At 49.2% G+C, this 23,985-nt stretch overlaps 1 protein-coding gene across 3 annotated transcripts in view; it reads left to right on the top strand.

Moving 5' to 3' along the window:
* Positions 1 to 23,985, top strand: part of TTC7A (tetratricopeptide repeat domain 7A) — a 119,791-nt gene that overhangs the window by 7,857 nt on the left and 87,949 nt on the right. The window contains exons 2-5 of one of the 3 annotated variants that reach the window (XM_043918081.1): positions 829 to 992; positions 6,776 to 6,944; positions 21,215 to 21,345; positions 23,535 to 23,650. In XM_043918081.1, the coding sequence (XP_043774016.1) occupies positions 829 to 992; positions 6,776 to 6,944; positions 21,215 to 21,345; positions 23,535 to 23,650 (580 nt within the window). Of the gene's footprint in view, positions 1 to 828; positions 993 to 6,775; positions 6,945 to 8,431; positions 8,490 to 14,539; positions 14,674 to 21,214; positions 21,346 to 23,534; positions 23,651 to 23,985 lie in introns of those variants that run through there. The other 2 variants (XM_043918084.1, XM_043918083.1) reach the window with 2 other exon arrangements.

The following is a 23,985-nucleotide window of genomic DNA, read 5'->3' as shown; positions in this document are numbered from 1 at the left end:
TAGCTTACGTATGTGAGAGAACTCTAGAAAGTGCCAAGTACTGAAGGTGTTCAAGGATTTGCCTTGCTACACCGGTAAATCTGCTTCCCGCCTTAACTCTGCTTGGCTGTTAGATTATCCCGGTGCCGTGCCACGACCAGTCGCTTCAGTTGTCTCTGACTTTTGGTGACACCATGGACTGTAACCCAGCAGGCTCCTCTGTCCATGGGATTTTTCAGGCAAGAATACTGGAGTGGGTTGCCATGCCCCCCTCCAGGGGATCTTCCTGACCCAGTGATACAACCCACATCTCCTACGTCTCCTGCATTGCAGGAGGATTCCTTGCTGCTGAGCCACCGAGGAAGCCCAGGTTATCCCAGGGTCACGTTCAAATACCTTAAAAACAGTGAAAACCAATTCTGGTTACATGGAAGTTAGGAACACTAAACTAAAATGTGTAAGCCACCTTGCTTATTTTTCCTCTTCAGTTGTTTGGGAAACGTTCCTTCTTGGTGTAAGAACTTGTCACTGTGGAGCACGGATATGATTTTGTCATTTTAAATTCTGAAATTCCGGAATTTGTGCCAAGTCCTGGGAACTCCACGTCCTCAATCGCTACACTGCAGAAATTAAACCGAAGGGCGCAGTTTGTGCTGTGGCCGTGGTAGAATGTCTGGGTTTTCTCTTCAGAGGCTGGTTAAATTTGTGGAATCTGTCTTTGTTTTCTTAGACCTGGACCATTCATGTGCCTGGGGCGGGAGTGGTCGGGTGCATACAGTCTTCATACTCGCCTTGTTAAGGGGACTGCTGCCCTCACGTACGGACTCTGACTCCCGCCCTGCTTTCCAGATGACTTGGGGAAATTGCTCCTGGCCGAGGCCCTCCTAGAGCAGTGTTTGAAGGGGAACCATGCCGCGATAAAAGACTCCATCCCTCTGCTGGAGAAGAATGAGCCGAAGATGAATGAAGCCAGAAACCACCTAAGCAGCATCCTTAACCACGGGAAGCTGCCGGTAAGCTGTTCTCCCCTCTACCCACCAAGCCTAGGGCTGTCTGTCTCCTCCCTCCTGTCTGCCGTCCAGTCTTGCTGGGGTCATGTGGTTGCTGGGGAAGCATGTATCTCTTAAGGGTCAGCCTTATGCTGCTCAGTACAGTAGCTACTAGCCACAAGGCTCATCCAAATTGAGACGTGCTGTGAGTGTAAAACACACACTGGATTTTGAAGACAGTACAAAATGCGGAATATTAAAGATCATTAATTTTTTATATTGATTACATATTCAGATGATAATATTTTGAATGTATTAAATAAAATATTAAAATTAATTTCACCTGTTTTTAACCTTTTTTAATGTGACTAGAAATTTTTACTAGAAAAACCTAAATTATACTTGTAGCCCAAGTTGTATATTTCTATTACACAGTGTTTGGTGGACCTAGTTTATCCCTGAGTATTTGGCCTCTTCGAGAATCTCAGGGAAATAAAACCTAGTAAGCCTACCATCTAGTTGGAAACAGGCACATATGCTGTTGTCTAGCAATGGAAGCCAGAGAAGGCAATGGCACCCCACTCCGGTACTCTTGCCTGGAAAATCCCATGGACGGAGGAGTCTGGTAGACTGTAAACATGGGGTCGCTAAGAGTGGGAAACGACTGAGCGACTTCACTTTCACTTTTCACTTTCATGCATTAGAGAAGGAAATGGTAACCCACTCCAGTGTTCTTGCCTGGAGAATCCCAGGTATGGGGGAGCCTAGTGGGCTGCTGTCTATCGGGTCACACATAGTCAGACACGACTGAAGTGACTTAGCAGCAGCAGCAGCAATGGAAGCACTCCATAACATGGCAATCCAGTTTGAGTCCACGTGCATTTATTGAGCACCTACTGAATGCAAGGCATTAAGCAGTGATATAGAGGGAGGTACAGTCTCAGCTTTCTTTAGACCTTTACTGCTCGAAGCATGGTCCACCCATCTGCAATATGGGTGTTATCTGGGAGCTGTTAAGAGTGCAAAATCCGGGGATGTCCCTGGTGATCCAGTGGCTGACTGCAGGAGCCCAAGTTTGATCCCTGGTCGGGGAACTAGATCCCACATGCCACAACTAAGAATTTGCATGCTGCAATTAAAGATCCTACATGCTGCAACGAAGACCCAAAATAATCACAGAAACAAACATAAATAAAAGGGAAAAAATGCAAAATCTGATTCAGAATCTGCATTTAAGAATGCTCTCTTGGTGATTCTCATGCACTTTAAGTTTGAGACTGTTCTCAATTCCAGTGTATAGTGAGCTGTAATAGAAGTATTGGTATGTCATTAGAGACCCAAAGAGGAAGTAATTTTTCAAGAGATATTCCAAAGTAATATATTTCCTGACTTAAATATTGTATCGTAACCCACTATGTGCAAGGCATTGTGTTATGTTGTTCAAGGGCAATAAGTATGAGTCCAGTGTGGACCCTGCTGCAGGGCTACTGAGAAGATAGTCCTGTTAAAAAATTCTTCAAGGTGGACTGTGATACATGCCACTGGAGTAGCTTACAAGGGGAGGCAAGTCTTAGGGGAACGGTCCTTGGGGTGAGCTGGGGCAGTCAAACTCAGGCTGATGGTAGTTCTGAAATTGGAGCCATCTGGGGGCTGGACCTTGAAAGGGGTCAGGATGTGGACTCACACAGATAGAGCAGGGCATTCTAAGCTATGGAAGCGGTGTTTGGTCCAAAAGTTCCTCTTAGAAGGATTTCCTTAAAGTATGTCAATTAACAGGAGCATCAGGGAATGGCTTTAATTAGGTGTAAAGGGACATTGTGGCCAGAGAGTTGAGAGTGAAATACCAGGCCAGGAAGCGGGTGCGTTTTCTGTGAGCGGTGTGGGGAGACTGTCCTGGGAGTTTAAGGTTACTGCCTTCATACTCATTGACAGGGATTACTGTAGTCCTGGGAGGTTTTGTCCTGGATTAAAATAGCTGCTTGACCCTGAGCCTGTCCCCTGATCTTCCAGGCCTTCCAGTTTCTCATCTGCCCATCAAAATGGCTGAACTTGACCGGTAGGTCTCAAGTTTTTCCCATCAAGACCCTTTAAATTTTTTTCCATCCGGTAGACTTTTTAATTGTATATTAAAAATTTCTTTTTAAAAATAAAAATGACTCAGGCTTACTGTAAAAAAAAAAAAGTTCACTAAAATAAAAAACTAGTTTGAATAATAATAAGTCCTTGTTTCCACTCCTACCCCCGTGACCACTCCCATACTGAGTTGAGCTCTGGTCATCACTTGCTGTGAATTCCATATGCCTTCTCTGTGTTAACAGTCACATGTACACATGTATGGAGCTTTCTTTTCTTCTTAGCGTTATATGGTTCTTACCTGTCAAGTTGCTCTTTTGCACCAAAAACTTTCACTTGATGCTGTCTCCATGCCAATACCTCATTCTTTATATTTGCCAAATAGTATCCGCATGTATTATTGTGAAAACTGCTTTATCTACCGTATCAAATTTATTCAGTACAGATTTTACCATGCTTTATTAACCAGAGACAAAGATAGGCAGTGATAACATTGAGAAATTCACTGTTATATGGACCAAGGCTAAAAACTCCATGTTGATCAGGCACAATAAAATATTAAAAGTAGTTTGTGGGATTCTCTATCTTACCCCAAAGGCAAAGGTGTGACTGGGGTGTGCTGTTTCTTGGCAGCAGATGAAATCTCAGATGGATTCCCATGCATTCTGAGGCATTCTCATGGGGTGAGGAGGAGAGGTGGGTCTCGGGGCACCTCCTCAGCGTAGTTTGGAACCTTCTGCCCTCAGTCACCTCTGAGATCCTCTATAGCTTCGTGCTTTGGAGGCTGGTGAAAATGAGCCATTTGTCCTGACTTCGGGTGTCCAGTGAGTGCCGGGCTTTGCCCCATCTCATTGGTGCCTCACAGTAACCTTCTACAGTGGTATTTACTGTTATTCCCATTTTCCAGATGAAGAAACTGAGGCCTAGGCGAGGTTAGTCCCTTAGCCAAGGACCACAGCGTAAGTCTTGAACACAAGCTGTCTGCCTCTGCTCCCGTGTGCTCATCTTCTTTGCCATTTTTCAGTGTTGTGTGTCCCGAGTGCTGGAGTAGAAATTAAATAATGACTGAGAAGCTGGGACTAATGTGGGTGGTGATGTTGCGGCTTCTGCTTTTAGAGATCTCATTTGGCATCTGTGAAGTATTTCCCCATCTCTTCTTCCTCTTACCTGAGTGTACACATGAGGTCACTCTTCCCTGTTTATTGACAGAGACAGTGAGGCACAAAAAGGCTCGGTGACAGGCCTGATCCATCCAGTTGAGGGACTATTCTCCAGACCCAGTGGCTTCCTGCAGAGCATGCTTCCGTGAGGCCTAGGCTCTGTGGTTCCCACACTATTGAATTGACAAGCCAGGTTCAAATTCAAAGGCATGGGTCCCAAAGGGCACAGCCAACTTTTCATTCTGCCAGGAAAGGACATTCACAAAGCCCCCAACACAACAGCAGAACCATACCATTTTCTATTACTGTCGGTCCATAAAAGAACAAACATCTTAACATCAAAACACAAGACAGATATGCTTAAGAATTAAGAATTATGCTCTTCTTAATTCTTAATTCCTAAGAATTAAAGGCAGCTTTTTAACTAGCATAACTTTAACTTTATAAAACATTCACCTCATTGTCCTTAATTTTCCACCAGCTTGGTGGAAACCCTGTTGTAAACTGTTATTGGTTCACCAGGAACCACTCCAAGCTACACCCTGTCATCTCGCCCTGAAACATGTCCTGAGCTTAGTAGCCCTTTTCCCCCTTTACAGGAGAACAGAATAATAATAATAATAATTACTCATGGCGTGTGTTTATCTAGCTCCTTTCTAGAGAAAAGTTCAAAGCTCTTTTCTGGACTTCGTCTCCTAATGCTCTTGGCTTCGCTGTGACGGGAGGTGATGGGTGGCTGTTATTATCCTGCCCTCAGCGATGGGGAAATCCAGGACAGGGCAGGGAAGAAACGTGCCTCTAGGAGGTGTGCGATCTGTGGCCCTGACCCAGGGCAGAGGTGACCTGTTGGGGGAGACTAGCAAATCCCCTTGAAAATTCAGCCTTTGAGCAGGTCTGCAGTCAGCAGGTCAGGCATGCAGGGGGTCCAGGGGGCCCACTTGGTGGAGACGTTGTGGGAGGTCAGCAGAAGGGAGCTCTCTCTGGCAGCCAGGGAGGCTTCTAGGAGGAGGTGGGCCTGAGCAAGGCCCCGAAGAAGAGTGGAAGATCTGCATAGACTGAGGGGAAGGGAAGACTGTTCTAGACGGGGCTTGTGTGAGCAACAGCAAAGGAAGAATGTGTATTGGACCCGTGAGGAAGGAGATTTGGCTTTGCCGTGTTCCACTTCCCTTTATTGGCTTCTGAGAGGGCAGTAGGTGGTGAGGAGTGGTAGATGCTTCCCCTGGAGTCATGAGTACCCCAGACTCTGATCTCCCTACAGGGGGGCAAGGGCAACACCTTCCTGTTGGTGACAGAGGCCAGGAGTGGGGACCAGGACTGCATCTCGCAGTCTCGTGGGAGCGAGAGCATCTCGCGGGAGCCGCGTGGACAGAACTGATACTCTATGGTGGGGGTGGTGCCCAGAGCCTGGCCAAAGGGGTGGTGGGCTGGCTGAGCACAGACATGGAAGCGGAGGGCTACAAACAGTGGCCTCAGAAGGTGGGAGATTTTAGAGCAGTCTGGGCCCATGTCCAAGGCCAGGACTCTCAGACAGGGCTGACCAGACCTGCTTGGGTCCTGAGGGAGTTTCCAAGAGTGCTCATATGGGGTGGAGATTTGAGTGTAAGCAGTACTTGATCAAGTAGGGGAAAGAAAACAGGCTTGAGTGCAGGCACTTGATTCTGATAAGATAAGGGCAGTGGCCTCACAGGCCTTCACTCTCCTGTCTTCTGGCCATGTTGTGGCTGTGGCCATCTCCCCACAGGGGTCCTGCTGCTGTGGGTGAGGGTTTCAGCTTCAGGCCCCTCACCTGCAGGACTCTTTCCAAGGCCTTTCACCTGGTTAAATATTTATACATATATGCGTCTATCTATCTATCTATCTATCTATCTATCTATCTATGTAGATGGGGCTTTCCAGGTGGCACTAGTGGTGAAGAACCCTTCTGCCAGTGCAGGAGATGTGAAAGATGCAGGTTCGATCCCTGGGTTGGGAAGACCCGCTGGAGGAGGGCATGGCAATCCACTCCAGTATTCTTGCCTGGAGAATCCCATGGACAGAGGAGACTGGGGGCTACAGTTCATAGGGTCACAAAGAGTGGGACACGACTGAAGTGAGTTAGCACGCACGCACATTTATATAGAAGACCCATAATTATATAAGCTTTAGGCCCCACAAAGCTTGGCTGGGTCTGTGCCTCCCTACTTGTGTTAAGAGCAAGTGCCTGAACTGAGTGCCAGTGCCTGCCTTGGGTGAAGCTTCTGGGAGCTTCAGGAAAAAGGAGTCAGGGCCCAGTCTGTGAGCCACTTGCAGTCTAGTTGGGGGCGTAAGACACACACACAACACAATTAGGGACTCGTGTGAAGATATCACCAAGAGCTACAGTGTAGGCCAGGGACTACAGGTGTGCAGAGAGGGGAGCTGTCCACATGTACTTGAGGGGTGGGAAGGCTTCCTGGAAGAGGAGGGGTCTTCTGAACAGGGTCTTAGGCAAACTGTTATGGCTCAGTGAGGGGGGTATTCATCCCCGGGTACCTGGTGGGGGTGTGCCAGGGGCTTTGCGGCAGGAGCCCGTTGATATGATCCTTGTCCTTTTAGCCGCAGTATCTTTGTGAGGCCATGCTGATCCTGGGCAAGCTGCACTACGTGGAAGGCTCATATCGAGATGCCATCAGCATGTACGCACGGGCCGGCATTGATGACATGTCCATGGAGAACAAGCCCCTGTATCAGATGCGGCTGCTGGCAGAGGCCTTTGTCATTAAAGGTAGGTGTGGGCACTGGCTGGGGCTCCCCTTCACTGTGCCCAGGTCATTACACTCTGATCCCCATGTCCCTGGAACACTGACCAGCCAGGTGGTTGCTGGGGTAACCAGCCACACTGCTGGCTGACCGCAGGTATGGGATGGATGTCAGGTCAGAAGACTTGGGTAACCCGCCCTTGCTCTGTTGACAAGTAGTAACGCAACTGTGTGCCCTTGGGCATATAGCTCTTCACCTTTCTTGGCCTCAGTTGATTTGTCTATAAGACAGCGTCATAATAATCTGCCCTCACAGGGTTACCACGAACAAGAGGAATCAGTTGTGTAACCAGGTTGGGAAAGGCTTAAAAAATGTGCCACCTGTCGTCACGCTGGCACCAGTGTTGATGTTGGCTACAGGTCAGGTGCTTGATGGCAAAGAAACCTGGAATTGCTCAGATATCTGCTGCTCTCCTGCTGTGAGCGGCCCAGGGGGGTGGTGCTGGGATCCTGCTATGGGCGGATCAGAACCACCTCCCAGGGTGAGGAGTGTTCTGGTGGGGAGCTAGGCACATGGACTTAGTAATGTAGGAATTTCATGATGGGGGCTGTGGATGCCCATGTGGGGAAAGAGTGCCCTTGACCTGAGCTTGCAGGTGTTACATGTTAATGAAAGCCCTACCCCAGACTTTGCACTGCAAGCTCCTTCTTCCCTGGATCCTTGAGCCCTGGGGTCACAGAGCCTGAGCAGTGGCTCTTGGTGGCAGTGAGGGTCTCAGGAACCTGTCTGTCCAGACTGTTGCCAGGATTCTTGGATGGTCAGTCTTCTTTTATTCCAGCACAGACCAACCCCCAGAGTCTAGAAACACATGTGGCCCTGTGGGGATTTGGTGTCTGGTATTGGTAGAGTATTTGTCACCTTCTTTTCTATTGTAGACGGGGACATTCTGCCATCTTATATACAGGGAAACTGAGGCCCAGAGAGGGAAGGTGCCTCACCCAGAGTTACCCAGAGATCTGTGGTGGAACGAGGATTGGAACCTCCACCTCCTGTGATGTTGGCTTTGGACCATGATTCCCCACTCCCAGTCTTCTGTCTCTTTTGGGTCCAGGAGGGCTGACTAGTCTGAGCAGGGCATAGCCTCCTTTGAGAGCTGTTTGCCCACCCCTGAGTCCCTGGGTCCCTTTCACCATTGAGAGATTGTTAATGCCCCCCCGGGAAGTCTGCTGAGATTTTCACCCCAGACAGACCCAGTGTGGGGCTGTGAAAGGCCGGCGCCCATCTCAGGTGGTCCAGTGTGGGGTCTTCTCCCATTGCTTTCTTGTGCCCTTCTCTGTGCCCCTGGCATAGGCTGGGCGGGGGTCTTGGGAGGTTGATCTTCATTTGGAAACCACCTCTGCCACCAACTCCCCGAGCCTAACACCCTTCCTCAGGGCTCCTTTCCGGCACTTTTTCCTGTAGACCTGGCTCGGTACCTACTGCTCCCTGTCTCCTGCTTTCTACTCTTTCCAGCACGCCTCCAGCTTCTTGGGGGAACACAGGCCCGGTGGCCAGAGGTGCTGCAGGGGAGGTAAGGAGCCGGGTGTCCCCGGCATGGGCTGCTCGATTATCTGGCTGTGCTGGCTCCCCAGCCCCCACTGACTGCACGTGGCCTTGTGCTTGCCTGCCTCCTCTCTGCCTGTCCTCTCTGACCTGCTGCAGTGCCTGTACCCTGCTGCTTGGCATGCTGAGGTTCACCTGACCCTGTGTGTGCTTGAGATTGCATGTGGCCTCCGGAGTGTGCATGGAGTTGATTTTCCTGGGTCTAGGGGATCCAGCAGGGCTCCCCATGCAGAGAGTAAGGGGTGCGGATGGCTCGTCATTGGTCCTGACTCCATTTGTGAGCATGGGGCTTGTGTTAGCCTGCCAGGCTGCCAGAGCAAAATGTCATTGACTCATGCTCAGTCACGTCTGACCCTTTTGCATCTCCGTGGACTGTGTCCCACCAAGTTTCTCTGTCCGTGGGCTTTCCCAGGCAAGAATAGCTGGAGTGGGTTGCCTCTCCCTCCTCTTGGTGATCTTCCTGACCCAGGGATCGAGCTATTGTTTCTTGAGTCTCCTGCATTGCAGGCAGATTCTTTACCGCTCAGCCACCTGGGAAGCCCCAACAAAATGTCATAGACTGGGTGGCTTAAATAATAGGAATTTGTCACGGTTCTGGAGGCTGTGAAGTCCAAGATCCATGTACCAGCAGCATTGGTGTCTGGTGGGGGCTCACTGCTTGGATGGCGGGTGGCTGCCTTCTTGCTGTGTCCTCACATGACCTGTCCTCCCTGTGGGGTCCTGGAGAGATCTCTTCTAGTCACCTTCTTATAAAACCTCTAATCCCGTCATCAAGCCCCCACCCTGATGGCCTCATCTAACCCTAGTTTCCTCCCAAAGACACCATCTCCAGGTACCATCCCATTTCAGGTTAGAGCTACAATGGATGAACTTGGGGGCCCACAGACACTCAGCCTGTAAGTAGAATGGAGGCAGCAGCATGCCCCAGAGTTCAACAAACGATAATATATATTTATTAAACCCTCACTACACTGCAGGTATGCCCTCCTGCAGTCTACACAGTAACCCGCTGAGTAGGTGTTCTCTTCATTCCTATGTTCTAGACCAGGAGTTACAAGCAAAGAGGAGAGGGGACCCTTGTGGATGTCCCTGGAGTTTGCAGAATCAGGATTTGAACCCAGGCAGCCAGAGCTCATGAACACTCTGTGGTGGTGCTGCTCACAATTCTAGACTGAAAGGAATCATGGAAATGATGTAGGTCCGTTCTCAGGTAACAGATGAAAAAGGCTGGCGGAAGTGAAACGACTTACCTGGACATCAGTTAGCTTGTGTGTGAACCAGAATGCCCTTCCTCTAGGCTGCCTCTTTTCAGCCTCTGTCAGCAGATGTTGGGTGGCCTCCTGCGGAAGCCCGACATGCGTGCTCCCCAGTACTCTGCCTGGCTAAGCCATTATAGCTGAGCTTCTGTACCATCTTGCATTGGAGTCTGCTCTGTGGTTCCACCTGGTCCCTTCCTGTGGGGCAGGGAGTTGGGTTCTCCAGCCCATGTGGCTGGAGGGAAGGGGCGAGGCTGTGTGTTGTAGTGGGAGGGGCCTGAGCGCCCTGCCTGGAGACTCAGTGGGGCTGTAAGTGTGGGTGTCTCAAGAGCAGGCTCTGGGTCTCTTCACTCATGAGAGACACAAAAACACACTCAACTCACCCGCTTTCCCCTTCAGAGCAGAGGGACTTGGCACTGTGTCCTCTGGGGGGTCACTGACCAGGACTTGACCTTGCTCTGAAGTTGGGGGGACATGGATGAGATCAGAAGATTCTTTCTGATTCTCAAGGAGGGCTTCAGACACCGTCCCAGGAGCTTGAGAGAGGGGGGCAGCTGAAGCAGTTGTGGGTTTCTCTTGCTTGAAGTGAAGAAACCTTATGTGCATATACGTGTATATTGCATAGAGTGGGGGACAGGAGGTATATGACCCTCCAACTCCTCTAAGGGAAAAAAAGTTACTGTCTATGTCAAATTTGATCAGAAACAATATGAAAACCACAAACTTTTCACTAAGATAGAATAAAACAGCTTCACTTCCCTGTCTGAATGAACTGTTCCCCAACATCACACCTGGGATCAGACTGACCTGATCCTGCCAGGAACGGAGGACTGGATTTTAGGGCCTCACACGGGCCCCCGGGAGGTGGGCTGGGCTCTGTCAAAGCCTCTGGCTTTAAGGAAGGACTGTCTCTCCCCAGGTCCTCCAGCTCCTCCTGGCTGCCGAGTTGATGGGTCTGCCACACAGAAATAGGCCTGTCTTGTGGCCTGCCGCTCCCAAGTCCCCTGCTGGCCCTGGATGGAGCTGAGGGCCCTGTCCCTGTCTGTCACAGTCCCCCAGTTGGCCCTTCCTCCCCCAGTCTTCCAAGCTCCTCTGGTTATCTGACTCCATGGTATACCCGGAAACGTGAGGCGTGGGCCCTCCCGCTCTGGACCCTGAGCGTATGATGGGGGTGGGGGGTGGGGGGGCAGGATTATCACATGCACCACCCAGGAGCTTATTGGAAGTGTAGACTCAGGCCCCACAACCAGACGTATTGAATCAGAATCTGCATTTTTAACAGCATCCCCAGGTGATGTGTGTACACCTTACTGTTTGAGAAACAATGCCCTGGAACTCTCGTTTAATAAATATTTGTTGGCTGGTGGATTGACCTTCATTTCATCTCTAGAATGGAAGGGAGTTTTTATGCCCACTCTTTGGATGCAGAAACTGAGGCTTGTCTGCGATTGTGCAGCCTGTGAGTAGCAGAGCTTGGACTGGTGGCCAGTGGTCATCTCCCAAGCTCCCATGGCTGACTAATATTCCATCATATGAATATGTATGTTCCACATCTTTATCCATTCATCTGTGATGGATATTTAGGTTGTCTCCATGTCTTGGCTGTTGTGAATAGTGCTGTTGTTAACACAGAGGTGCGTGAATAGATACAGATCCCTCCTTTTGATACCATTTTGATTGGTTTGGGGGGAACATCTTCCATTTACTTTTCATGAAAGATGCTGAAGCTGAAACTCCGATACTTTGGCCACCTCATGCGAAGAGTTGACTCATTGGAAAAGACCCTGATGCTGGGAGGGATTGGGGGCAGGAGGAGAAGGGGTCGACAGAGGATGAGATGGCTGGATGGCATCACCAACTCGATGGGCATGAGTTTGAGTAAACTTCGGGAGCTGGTGATGGACAGGGATGCCTGGCGTGCTGCGATTCATGGGGTCGCAAAGAGTCAGACACGACTGAGCGACTGAACTGAAAGATAATCTATAGTAATTTGGTGTCGAGACACTTCTCCAAAGGCCTGTGTTCAGTACTGCCCATCTTTGCAGAGCCCTGCTGGTTTGATTCTATATGCTTGTGGCTGTCAGCCTGTCTTCCCATGAAACTTGAAGCCCCTTGAGGATAGAGGGTCATTTCTTCAACATTCCCAATCTTCTCTCCCTCTTCTCCCTTCCCTTCCCAGAGCACGTGTTTCTGATAAATGAGGTCACTCCTGGTGCTCAACATGATCTAAAAAGTTCTGTCCTTTCACCTTTTCTTGGGCCACTGTCCTCGCTGACCAACCCCATTTTTGTTCCTCTACATGTAGGTAGCACCAACGCTTCCTTCCAGACACAGTTCAGGTGCCTCCTCCACCAGGAGATCCCCCTGATTGTAGCTGCAGACTACAGCATTCTCTCCCTCTGTCAAGCTCATTTGGACCTTGGCCCAGTCTCCCCAGTTAGAGGTCAGTTTGCTTCTCCTGCCAGGGGTCTGGTGTCTTGTCATTGTACCCCTGGCCCAGCTCCCACTGGAGAGAGTAAAATTTGCCAGCGGTTGATTCAGCAAGTGCCTGCTGGGGGTGCCGTGATGGACAATTCGGGTCCCTCCTCTCAGAGGAGTGGCAGGTAGGTGAGCAAGGCCCACCGCTGGTGTGCTATGCCTGGGGAGAAGCAGCCGCTCTGGAGGAGGCCCGCTGGTGAGTCATAAGCCACCTGGTGCCACTCTTTCCGGCCCCACCTCTGCATCGGCAGGCCGTTGTGTCAGTGAAGTCCACCATTTGGGAAAAGCAGGAAACGGGAACACCCAGTGGTGGCTGGTCTGTAGCTTACTCCCATGGCCTGCTGGGCAGGATGCCAGACTTGCTGCCTGGCCATGGTGTCCTGGCCACGTGGCTGCCCCCAGTTCTGTGGGCTGCTCTGCCTTGACATCTTGATGGGGGCGGGGGAAGGGGTTGGTCTTTGAATTCCCTTAGGGGCTACAGCTCCTCAGCTGCCCATCTCCAAGTAGGAGAATCACTGATGCCCAGGGAGAACTTGTTTGACCCACTCTGTTCCAGAGAGGGAAGTGAGTGAGACCTAGCAAGTTGTGGGGCCTTCCCAGGTGAGCTGGCAGGTGAGGCTGAACGTTAGGATGGATCAGCTGCAGATGGATGGAAGAGGTGCCCTCCAGGTAAAGGAAAAATCCAGAGGGAGGCCCTGGGGAAATGGAAGTGACTTATTTGGAGTAGGGTACAGTCATACCTTTCTGGAATTAAGAGAGTGTGTGGGAGGGACTGGGAAATGAAGGGGCAACAGGAGCCCAGCAGGAAGGCTTGTGGTATCCCTTTTGCTGGTGTTCCAGAACTTCGGCCCTAGGTGGCCATACCGTGAGGTGTGGCACAGCCTGTTTCCTGTAAAATTGGGCTCATCTGTTGGCCAGCATGCTGTCCGGGTCCATCTGGAGCAGTCTAGGCAATGCCACTGTGGATCCACGTGACAAACTGTCCTCTTTTCTGTTGATCTGAGTTCTAAGGGTATCCCCAGCTCTCATGGACATGCATGATGCTTCAAGGCCTGTTCTTTTGACATCTTGAGCCTTACCCAGTTCAGCCCCGAAAGCCCCAGTGTTGCTGTCCACCTCTCAGCGGTTCTTTGGCAAATGGCTTCCTTCTCTCCCCTAGTCTGTGTTGCTTCCATTTCTCTGGCCCTTGCCCAGTGTGGTAATGACCCCCCATTTCTGCGGCCATGTGTCCTGCCCTAAGCCCTACAGACGTGGTCATTGCTGCCTACTTTGGGGCTTGTGCGCCCCTTGAAAGCCAGAGGTGCCTTGTGCTTTAGCCAAACCAATCCCTTTGCCTCTTGCCCGCAGCCCAGCTCCAGGGAGGCTACTCTGGAAGGTTTATCTGCTGGCTGACTAATAAAAGGATGGCCTGGCCATGGAGGGAGCTAGCCCTGGTTCACCCAAAATACTGCAGTATGATCCTCAATTGTGAATGTGCTATGAAAAGTAAAAATTTTAAATACATTAAGTAGCTATGAGAATTATCTTTTCCTTAACCCTCAAGATTTTTTTTCCTGTTCATTCAGCCTCTGAAACTGCCAGCTCTTCTACTCTCTCCTGGGATTTTATGACTTTATGTATGTGTGTGTGTGTGTGTGTGTGTAAGTTCAAGCTTATGCACACATGTCCTTTTTTTTTTTTTAAATTAACCATTTATGCATGTGTGCTCAGTTGTTCAGTAGGGTCCCAAAGACTAGCCTCCTAGGCTTCTCAATCCATGGGATTTTTTCCAGGCAAGAATACAATTTTATGGGTTTAGTAAAACTTTGAAAAAATGAAAGAAGGCAGCTTCTAGGGCGGGACATGGTGGGACATTTGGTTTGGGGGTTTTTTTTAGTCCTGGTATGGCAGGAATTAGCTGTTTATTTTGGCTTCCTTCTCAAAGGGGTGTGAGCCATCTGCCTTGTGGGGAAACGGGTCAGCCCTGGCCCCAGACTGTGAGCCATGGCGTGAGAGGCTGGCGTGCAGATGGAGACGAAGGAGCGGTCTGGGCGTCTTGCAAGGGGCTGCTGTGTTCATTGTGTGCTCAGCAAGCCTTCCCCGGGGTCCTGCCTGGGTTGAGAGATACAAACCAGGACAGGAAGGTGGGCGGACTCACAGAAGGGAGACCGTGGGGCTGGAGGTGAAGGAGTTGGTGTGGTCTCCCCGCATCGTCTCCTGGTGGCCCATTCCTCCATCGTTGGAGGCCACCCCCGAGAGCAGTCGGTGTGAAATGTGGACAGGGCATGGAGGGGTGCATCTGAGAAGCCAGCACCGACCCTGTGGCCCAGCTGAGCCGGGGTGGCAGCTGTAATTCAGCCATTAGATACACGTGTGAAAGGCAGGCCCCCACGGGTGGCCAGAAGCTGAGATTTGGGAGTCCCTGGTGGGTCATCGAGGGTAAGTAAGGGAAGACGTGTGGAGTCTGGGCTGAGAGGATGGATGGTGTTGAAGCCAGAAGACCTGGGTCTGGCTGGCACTTAGAGTGGAGAGGTGTTGGAGGGAATCTCTTCTCCCTGAGTTAGATTTCCCGTTTGTCATTCTAGGGAAGGGCTAGACCCCTACCTAAGAGATCATTTTGAGCATTACTTGAAATGTTTTCCGAGAGCACATGCTCTCTGTTCTTTAGAATATCATCAGATTTAATGTTCACAGCCAGCCTATGAGGTGGACACTGTTGGCAACCTTATTTTGTGTTTGGGGAAACTGAGACTTAGATCTCTGTAAATGGTTTGGGGTATATTCTTCCAGTCATTTTTTCCTGTAAGTTTGTATGTTTTAAAGAAAAACAAGTTCATATAATCATTTTGTATGTAACTGTATTTTGCAACTTGTTTTTTGAAGTTAATATTTTATGAACTAGTTTCTAGTATATGTGTACATTAAAGTAGCATCATAGCATTTTATTGCAAGAATCTATTGCAGTTTAGCAAACTTTCCTGTAGGTTTATATGTTTTAAAGAAAAATAAGTTCATACAATCATGTATTTTGTAACTTGTTTTTTGAAGTTAATATTTTATGAACTAGTTTCTAGTATATGTGTACATTAAAGTAGCATCATAGCATTTTATTGCAAGAATCTATTGCAGTTTAGCAAACTTATCTCCTGTTAGGGTGTAGTCCTATAGGTGAAGTCTCTCTCTCTCTCTTTTTTTTTACCTTTATAACAAGGCTGTACTGGATCTATTTAAAGCTAAATTTTTGATTTTTTTGCATACATTATTTTTTTAAGGATAAATTTCTAGAAGTAGAGTGAAGTCAAAGTATATGCACTTTTCAGAAACTTTGATATGAGTCAAATTGTCTGCTCTTCTTTTCTTAATTTTTTCAATTGGTAAAATATAAAATTTAGCATCTTAACCATTGGAAATTCTTTCAGCTGCAGTAAAATACACGTAAAATTTATTATCTTAATAGGTGCACAGTTCAGTAGTGTTAAGTACATTCATGTTGTGCAACCAATCTCCAGAACACTTTATCTTGTAAAATTGAAACTCTGCGTCCAGTAAACAGCTTTCCATTCCCCTCCCCCAGCCCCTTGCAGTCCCCATTCCACTTTCTGTCTCTGATTTGACTACTCTAGATACCTTGTAGAAGTGGAATCTTCCAGACTTTGTCTTCTGTGACTGGCTTATTTCACTTAGCATAATATCCTTAAGGTTCATCTGTGTTGTTGCATATGGCAGGATTTCCTTTTTTTAAGGCTGAATAATATCCCACTGTATATATATCTTACATTTTCTTTATCCATCCATCAATAGACACTTGGATTGCTTCTGCCCTTTTGCTATTGTGAATATTGTTGCTATGATCATAAATGTACACATATCTCTTCTAGATTTTTTTTTCAATTCTTTTGTGTATATACCCAGAAGTTGCTGGATCATGTGATAATTCTGTTTTTAATCGTTTGAGGAATGACCAAGCCGTACCATTTTGTATTCCCACAGTTGTCCGCTTTTGAGTGATTTATAAGAGTTCTTCCCAACCTGGCCTTGAGGCTTCCTCTCCGAGGGCTGAAGCAGTCACTTGCATGTCTTCCGCTCTCCCATCCTCCACCCCCATAGGGTGTACCCTTCTTGGGTGCCCTGTACTCTTCGACTAGCTGGGTAGGCAGGAGGGAGGGGTCCACATATCTGGAAAATTCTACTTCAGAGGAAGCATCGCGTTCTCCATCTCCACATCCAGAACCCTGGGCTCCAAGGGTGGGGCTTCTTGGAAGAACTGCTGTCCAGGATATGATGAGTCACTTAGACTGATGAGGCCAGGGCCAGCCTGTGTGTTGAGCCCAGGGCTGTGCCAGGATCAGTTTGCCTCCAAATGGAAAGTTTGGAGTTCACGAAAAAGCAAGAGTTCTTGAAAGAGGAACTCCCCTCTCTCATAGGACAGGGTGTTTTCACAGAAAGACCCCTCTGCTAGTGGAAATTCAGGAGGTAGTACCCAATGCTTCCTGGTAGCCCCTGGCTTCTTGACACTTGACAGGACTGGGATCCACTGGGATCCTTTGGGAGCAGACTCAGGAGCAGCCTCTCTCCGTCTTGGACCTAGTATGGTCTCAACACAGAGGGCAGAGGGTGAAGAAACTCGAGGCCTGGAGTTCCTGGTATATTTCCCATTAGATATTCATAGACAGGAAAATGGACCTTCATATGAATCAAAGAGCAAATATAAGACAAGCCTTTTTTTATGGACAGAACTCAGTGATTGGACTGTGACCCTCACTAGGAGGAGCCATTGCTAGCTCCAGGAAGCTTTTTGGTCTTCTGTATATTGGAAATTATTTCACATACCACCACTTCAATGACTATATCCCCTCTATCTTCATTAGTTCCCTGGAGTCATAATTGCTTCCTTTAAAAGAGGGATATTTTTATTGTTTTTAGATATATTTTTATACAGTTCCTGAGTCTTAAGTGTGTAATTTGATGAATTTGGCAAACATAGATACCCATGTAACCAACAGCCCAGTAAAGACAAAGAACATTTCCATCACCCCAGAAAATTCCTGCAGGTCGTTTGCCTATTGGTCCCTTCCCCAACCCCACCCCTGGCAGTGATTGCTTAGTTTGTGTTAATACAGGTAATAATTTTGCTCTTGTTTAGAATGCCTTATAACTGAAATCATACAGCCTGTACTTTTTGATATCAGGCTTCTTCTGCACAATTATAAGTTCTGAGAGATTCATCTGTGTTGTTTATTTCTGAGTAGTATTCCATTGTATAAATATGCTACGATTTGTTTATAAATTCTGCATGAACTATTGTTTAGAGAGGGAGAAACCTCATCAGGCTCTACACTCTGCATGAGTGAACGTGCGCATCCTTCCACTCACTGAACACCAGGTCTTGCTCTCGCTTGGTGCAAAGATCAACCAGAAATGGGCAGAGAGGAAAGTTAGAGTGTAAGGGAAGGGCACACACAGAGGAGATGCAGCTAAAATGTTCTGCTGGTTCTGGAGTTGACAGACTTCCGAAACCTTCAGGGAAGAGCTGGTTTCACTGTGAACTTCCAAGGAAGATGGATTTAGAATTCTCAGGGAAGCACAGTGGAGAGGCCCCTGCTAGGAGCTGAAGGAACAGATGAAGCATAGGGAAGCTGGCTGCCCCACAGACAGATGCTTTGTTGCGGCCAGCCCACCGGAGGCTTGAAACTGGCAGCCTGAACCTGCCAGGCAGCTGGCATCACCCATCCCAGTTCTGGGCCCAGAGGTGGGGCAGCAGGGAACCCAACCAGTGGCATATCTCCAGCCCGGGGCGGGGAGGGCGGGCACAGGATGTGATAAAGCAGACCCTCTCTGTGTCTTCTGGAGTTGGCTGTGCCCTCCGACCATCTGCGCTTGGCTTCCAGGCCAGGCCCTGAGCAGTTTCTGTGTCCCACCATCCTTCAGGGAGCTTTGGCCATGGGTCTGGAGAGGAGAGGCTGGGCCAGCACCAGCAGTGATGGGGGGACCTGCCTTCTTCTGCCTCCTTGTTGCGTCTCCTCCAGCGCACACTCTGTTCCTCCTCCCCATTCAATCCTCTCCTGGTCATGAGTCATTTGGCAAGAGGCATGTTGACACTTGGTGACCCGGGTAACTGAGTCTTTGTGTTGAGCAAGGGCCTTCACAGCCTGTGCCCAACGTTTCCCAGACTGAGGCACCCCGACCTTTGAACCAGTTCCCACCCCATCCTGGCAGAGGGCAAGGGCACTGAATCCATAGGGGTTGACATCTAGCCAAGAAAAGCAGTAATTCCTTACCTTGTGTTTGTGGAGTACTCTGTACTTGTCAGACATGAGCAGGCTTGTCATTTGTTCAGCCAGCCTACTGGGCATCAGGTTATAGAAAGGGGAATGTGATGAGGTCTGTGCCTTTAAGGAACCTACAGTCTGGCTGAGCAAACATGTGCACAAATAAATAAGTATAAAAAATGGTGGGGCTGAAATATGTCAGGTGTAGACCGGGAGAGATGGTTGGTTATACCAGGGTGTATCAGGAGGGGCTCCACAGAGGAGGTGGCGCTTGGTGGGGCAGAAGGTGAGCTGTACTTTTGGGTGGACTTTGGGGGTCCTTACATTCCCGGCAAGAGGAGCAGCCTGAGCACAGTCAGCACTGGGAGCAGAGGTTGCATGTGGGTGCAGCAGGTCTGGTGTCGCAGTCAGCTCAGGCTTAGAACAAAGCACCATAGACTGGCTGGCTTATACCCCACAGACACTTGTTTCTCACAGTCCTAGAGGCTGGAAGTCTGAAATCAAGATCAGGTTCTCCTGAGACCCCTCTTCCAGGTTGCTTGTTGTTGCTTGGTCGCTAAGTTTGTACCTGACTAACTGAGACCCCATGGACTGTAGCCTGCCAGGCTCCTCTGTCCATGGGATTCTCCAGGCAAGATAACTGGTGTGGGTTGCCATTCTCTTCTCCAGGGGATCTTCCTGACCCGGGCATCAAACCTGTGTCTCCTGCATTGGCAAGTGGGTTCTCTACTGCTGAGCCAGATTACAGGCTGCCGACATCTTGCTGTGTGCTCACATGATGGAACAGATGAGGGAGCTCTCTGGGGTCTCTATAGACACTAATCCCTATCATTAGGTCCCAGCCTCAGGACCTAGTCACTTCCCCAAGGCCAGCCTCCTCATATCATCACCTTGGGCTTTAGGTTTTCAACATGTGACTTTCAAGGGGACACAAACATTTGATCTATAATGTATGATGAGAGACAAGCCTGGGGAGTTGACAGGGGTGAACCTTGGAGGGTGTGGTGCAGAGAGTCAGGAGTTTGGACCTTACGCTATAGCAGCAGGGACCCTTGGAGGGGTTGTAAGCAGTAGAGTTTTAGAAGGATCACCCTGGGAGCCTTGAGCAGGATGGATGAGAGCCTGGAGGCAGAACTGTGAGCTGCGCATGACAGGAAGGCAATATATCTGTTTATCTACCCAAGAGATAAAGCCCGAATAAGGAGATAAGAGGGGGGAAGGGGAGAGGAGGTTTGAAATGTTAAATGGTCATCAGTTGGATGTTAGGGCCAAAGGCAGAGAGTTGAGGATTCTCTTCTTACACCTTCCTTCACTTAGTTCATCTTGAACACCTGCTACATGTCACATACTGTGTGGGCACGAAGATGAGAAAGATCTGAGTTCTGCCCCCTGAGAACCGCCATCTAGGACAGCACTCTCTAGTCTGGACTGAGTTGCCTGTGACAGGAGTACAATTTAAGCAGACTTTGACCCCTCCCCGGCCCGAGGGAGAAGTAGGGGATGTGATTTATTGGTGCACATATTGGAAGGTTTCAGGGTGTAGTTCTTCAGGCAAGGTGTTCAAACACTTTCTTTAGGAATCTGCCCTTTACCATCATGTCTCATCTCTCCTCTGAGTGGACTTCTTTTTTTTTAGTTTGTTTAATGACTAAGAGTTTAGTCAATCTTTTTCCTGTCTTGAAAAGAAACACAACAGATATAAATATAGTTGTTTTCCTCCACAGCTTTCTCTTCCTGGTTTCTTATAGTTTAGGGATTTTTGTTTTTGTTTTGACTTTAAAGTTATGTTTTCTTATATTTAATTTTTTTTAAATTTTGGTAAGAAAACACATACTATAAAATATACCATCTTAACCATTTTCAAGTGTACCATCATGTTAATGACATTCACGTTATGTAGCTTTGTTTTAAGGTCAGCTTTCCCTAACATTTTCAGTCTGACTTCTTAGCAGCTTAACAAGCCCAGTGGAAGGGTGAGAATTCCTCTTGGCCCCACCTGGCCACCTGCACACCCTAGCTAGTCACTGTGGGCTTGATGATAAGTCAGCCTGGATCACATGCCTGCCCTGGAGGTGGGATGGGGTCTTTACCCTGTGAACCATGGGGGCGAGGCTGCAGGATGGACGCTCAAAAGGAAAATGAGGTGCTGCTGCTAAAACAATGGGACGTGAATGCCAGGGACACAAAAACAGCAGATTCCCCTGCAGGCACATAGGACCTGAGCGTATAACGTAGGCGGGGTAGAGATTGGTTGGTTCCTCAAGAGGTCTGTGTGTAAATGCCATGTAATCGAGCGTCTACCACGTGCGAGGACTGTGTCACTGTAACACACCAGAGACACTCATTTGCCCAGGTTGAACTATTGGGGGAGAGGAGTTGGATGTAAGTAACCACTCCAGGGTGTAGACATGGTGAGTGCCTGGGGAGGGGTCAGGATTGCTTCGTGGAGTGCTGCCTGGAAGGCCAGGCAGGAGTTGGGCATGGGGGTGCCACCAGGGCATGGGTGCCTGCTGTCTGCCTACCGCTTGATGCCTGCCGCTGCTGATACCATTCTTGCTTTAGGCCCTCCCCCCCGCTCCCCGGAACCTCTGCCTTCCACTGGCTGCTCCAGAGTCTCAGATGAGGCCACCCTGGGCCCCTGAGAGGGGCCTGGAGTTGGGCGCCCCCACCTTCAAGCAGGGCAGGTCCGAAGTGCTCCCCTCCTCCTGCAGGCCTCTCCCTGGAACGCCTGCCCAACTCCATTGCTTCCCGCCCCCGCCTGACTGAGAGGGAGGAGGAAGTGATCACCTGTTTTGAGAGAGCCTCCTGGATCGCTCAGGTGTTCCTGCAGGAATTGGAGAAGGTAAGCTGGAAGTGACAACTCCATAGTCATCACTGCCCTCTGCCGAGCACACGTATCTATGCACCACCCAGCCCACCAGTCCCGCCAGCTAACCCCGTAGGTCATGCTTGTGCAAATTAGAAAAGAGGGCCCTGCACCCATCCTTAAGATGCTCTGGAAACTCCTTATAGTATCCCGATCCTGTTAGCATGAGACTCTTTACTGCCAGAAAACAGTTTTAATAAATAGAAGAGTCCACGCTGTCTGTGGGGAGCCGGCAAACTCCTTGATGAGCTCAGCTTATATGACCAAATTTGACAGCCCTGTTTGAGACAGCCCTCACAACAGCTCTATGAAGTAGATATTATATTCATCCCTGTTTAATAGATGAGGCTTAGATTAGTCTATTTGCCCACTCCTCTCCCCTTGGAGGGCTTTCCCGGGTGGCTCAGTGGTAAAGAATCCTCCTGCCACTGCAGGAGACACAGATTCGATCCTGGGTCGGGAAGATCCCCTGGAGAAGGAAATGACAACCCACTCTGGTATTCTTGCCTGGAAAATCCCCCCATAGACAGAGGAGCCTGGCAGGCTACAGCCCATGGGGTCTCAAAGAGTTGAGCATGACTTAGTGACTGATCATCATCACCCACTCCCCTTGGAAGGGTGCAGTCAGGACAGTCCTTGTAGACACTCTTCTCAACTCTCAGGTGCCCTGGCAGTCCCTTACTGGACCCCCTGGTGGGGAGGAGGCCCATTCTTAAAGCAGCAGAAACAGGACTCGAGTGTATTCCCTGGCACAGGTCCACTTGGAGACTTGCGTTGACCTCTGCCAAGGTCGCATGCAGTGTTTTAGAAGCTCTTCCCATTTGAATTACATATGGTTTGGAGGAAGCATTTAGGGAAAAGAGAAAGTGACCCATTCAGTAGAGGCCTGGCCTTTGGACTCTTTAAACGGGATGATGTAGGCGATGAGCTATAATGGTGTCCAGGGCTGGAATCAGCACCCCGGGGACTCTGGGCTGACAGATGGGCCTGGATAACTGGGTATGTGGGTCTAGGGAGGGCAGGCCGTGGAACCCTGTGCATTTTCAGGAAGACTGGGTGTCCCTTCTAAGACCCAGCCCCAACCTCTGAGAAACTAAGAATCCTTCTTAAACCTACTTCAGTTTCTGAAAAATAAGGTGGATGGCTCGTTGATTTTTTTTTTCCCTTGGATCAGAGAGGGAGGTGGCATAGTGAAGGCAGGCCCTCTCAGAGCTGAGCTTAAGTGATAGCTCAGTTAATAATACAGTTGTTCCTCAGCTTCCCCAGAGACCCAGAGTCGCCATCTAGCTGTTCTGAGGTTTCCTGGTATGTGACAGGGACAGTGTAGGGCCTGGCATTTGGTAGGCACTTGAGTGCTTGTTGAATGAATGTACCAATGAATACAGAGCCCAGAATGTGTAGCTGGCCAGACTTGAGTCTGAGATCATGGCCCAAGCCAGCTTTGTGTTCCCAGGCACTTTCTGAGTCTCAGTTTCCTCTGAAGTGCAAATAAAACCAGCATTGGAGGGCTGTTATCGGCATCTGGCATTTGCATGCAGAGAATGCTTTAGACTTATTTTATTTATTTATTTATTTTTTCTGAAGGGTAGTGTTTTATTTGACAGACAGCATGGACTTCTTACATATCCATTATCAGTGCCTTTAAAACCGAACAACCTTAAAATTTAGCAGCAGTTTCTGCAAGTACAAAAATGTACATTTATTACATATGGTAGTAAAATTTGTCATGATATACAAAATCAAAGCATTTTAGATAAAGCATTGGTCTAGTATATTATAGATTGACAGAGTATAATAAAATGACATGTAGTCTGTCTTCAAATCATACAACATAATACTTAGTGGGTAGGAAACCATCCACTCGATTTAAAGCATAGAAGATGCTGAGGTTCTTCCATAACCATTCCTAGTCTCTGTGTTCCCTTAGATACTCCTGTAACGTTTAATGTGAATAGTTAATATTGCTGGAAAGTATTATGTTGTAGACTTATTTAAATGGAAGCAGCTCAGGTTGTGTTGGGTCTGAATACTGCATTACGTGTCCCTGAGGTGCCTGGGGGCTTGGGAGGTGCTGGAGCCGCTGCCTCGGCCTGGGCTGACCCTGGCCCCAGCCCCTCAGCCTTGGCACCTGCAGACAGCAGCGCTCTCTGTGTTCCCCTTGCCAGGTCACAAGTAACACCACATCCCGGCACCTGAAAGGCTCGCACCCAGTCGACTGCGAGCTCACCTACTTCCTGGAAGCCGCCCTCCAGAGCGCTTATGTGACGAACCTGAAGAAGGGGTAGGTCGCCGGCAGACGAGCAGTTCCTGGTCATTTCTCCCAGTCCCGGGAGCTGCTCACATTGGTCTCGCTGAATCAGGTCCCCCTTGTCTCTTGGGCACGTGTGTGTGGACTCGCTGGAGAGGACAGTGGGGGCTTGGCTTGTTCCTGTCTTGTCAGATGAGCGTGCCCAAGAGCTTGGGAGAGGGGCCGGCTTCAGGGAGCTGCTGAAGCAGTGATGCCTTCACGTATTGCGGGATGGTCATCTGTAGAAGAGGAGGTTCTGGGAGCCTGACAGGGTGTGGGAAGAGTGAAGGACAGCGAGCCAGGCAGTCTGGAGGTGGTTGCTGTTGCCT

Source organism: Cervus elaphus, chromosome 11 (assembly GCF_910594005.1).
Source record: "Cervus elaphus chromosome 11, mCerEla1.1, whole genome shotgun sequence".
Lineage (NCBI taxonomy): Eukaryota > Metazoa > Chordata > Mammalia > Artiodactyla > Cervidae > Cervus > Cervus elaphus.
This window is presented reverse-complemented; position numbering and strand designations above follow the sequence as displayed.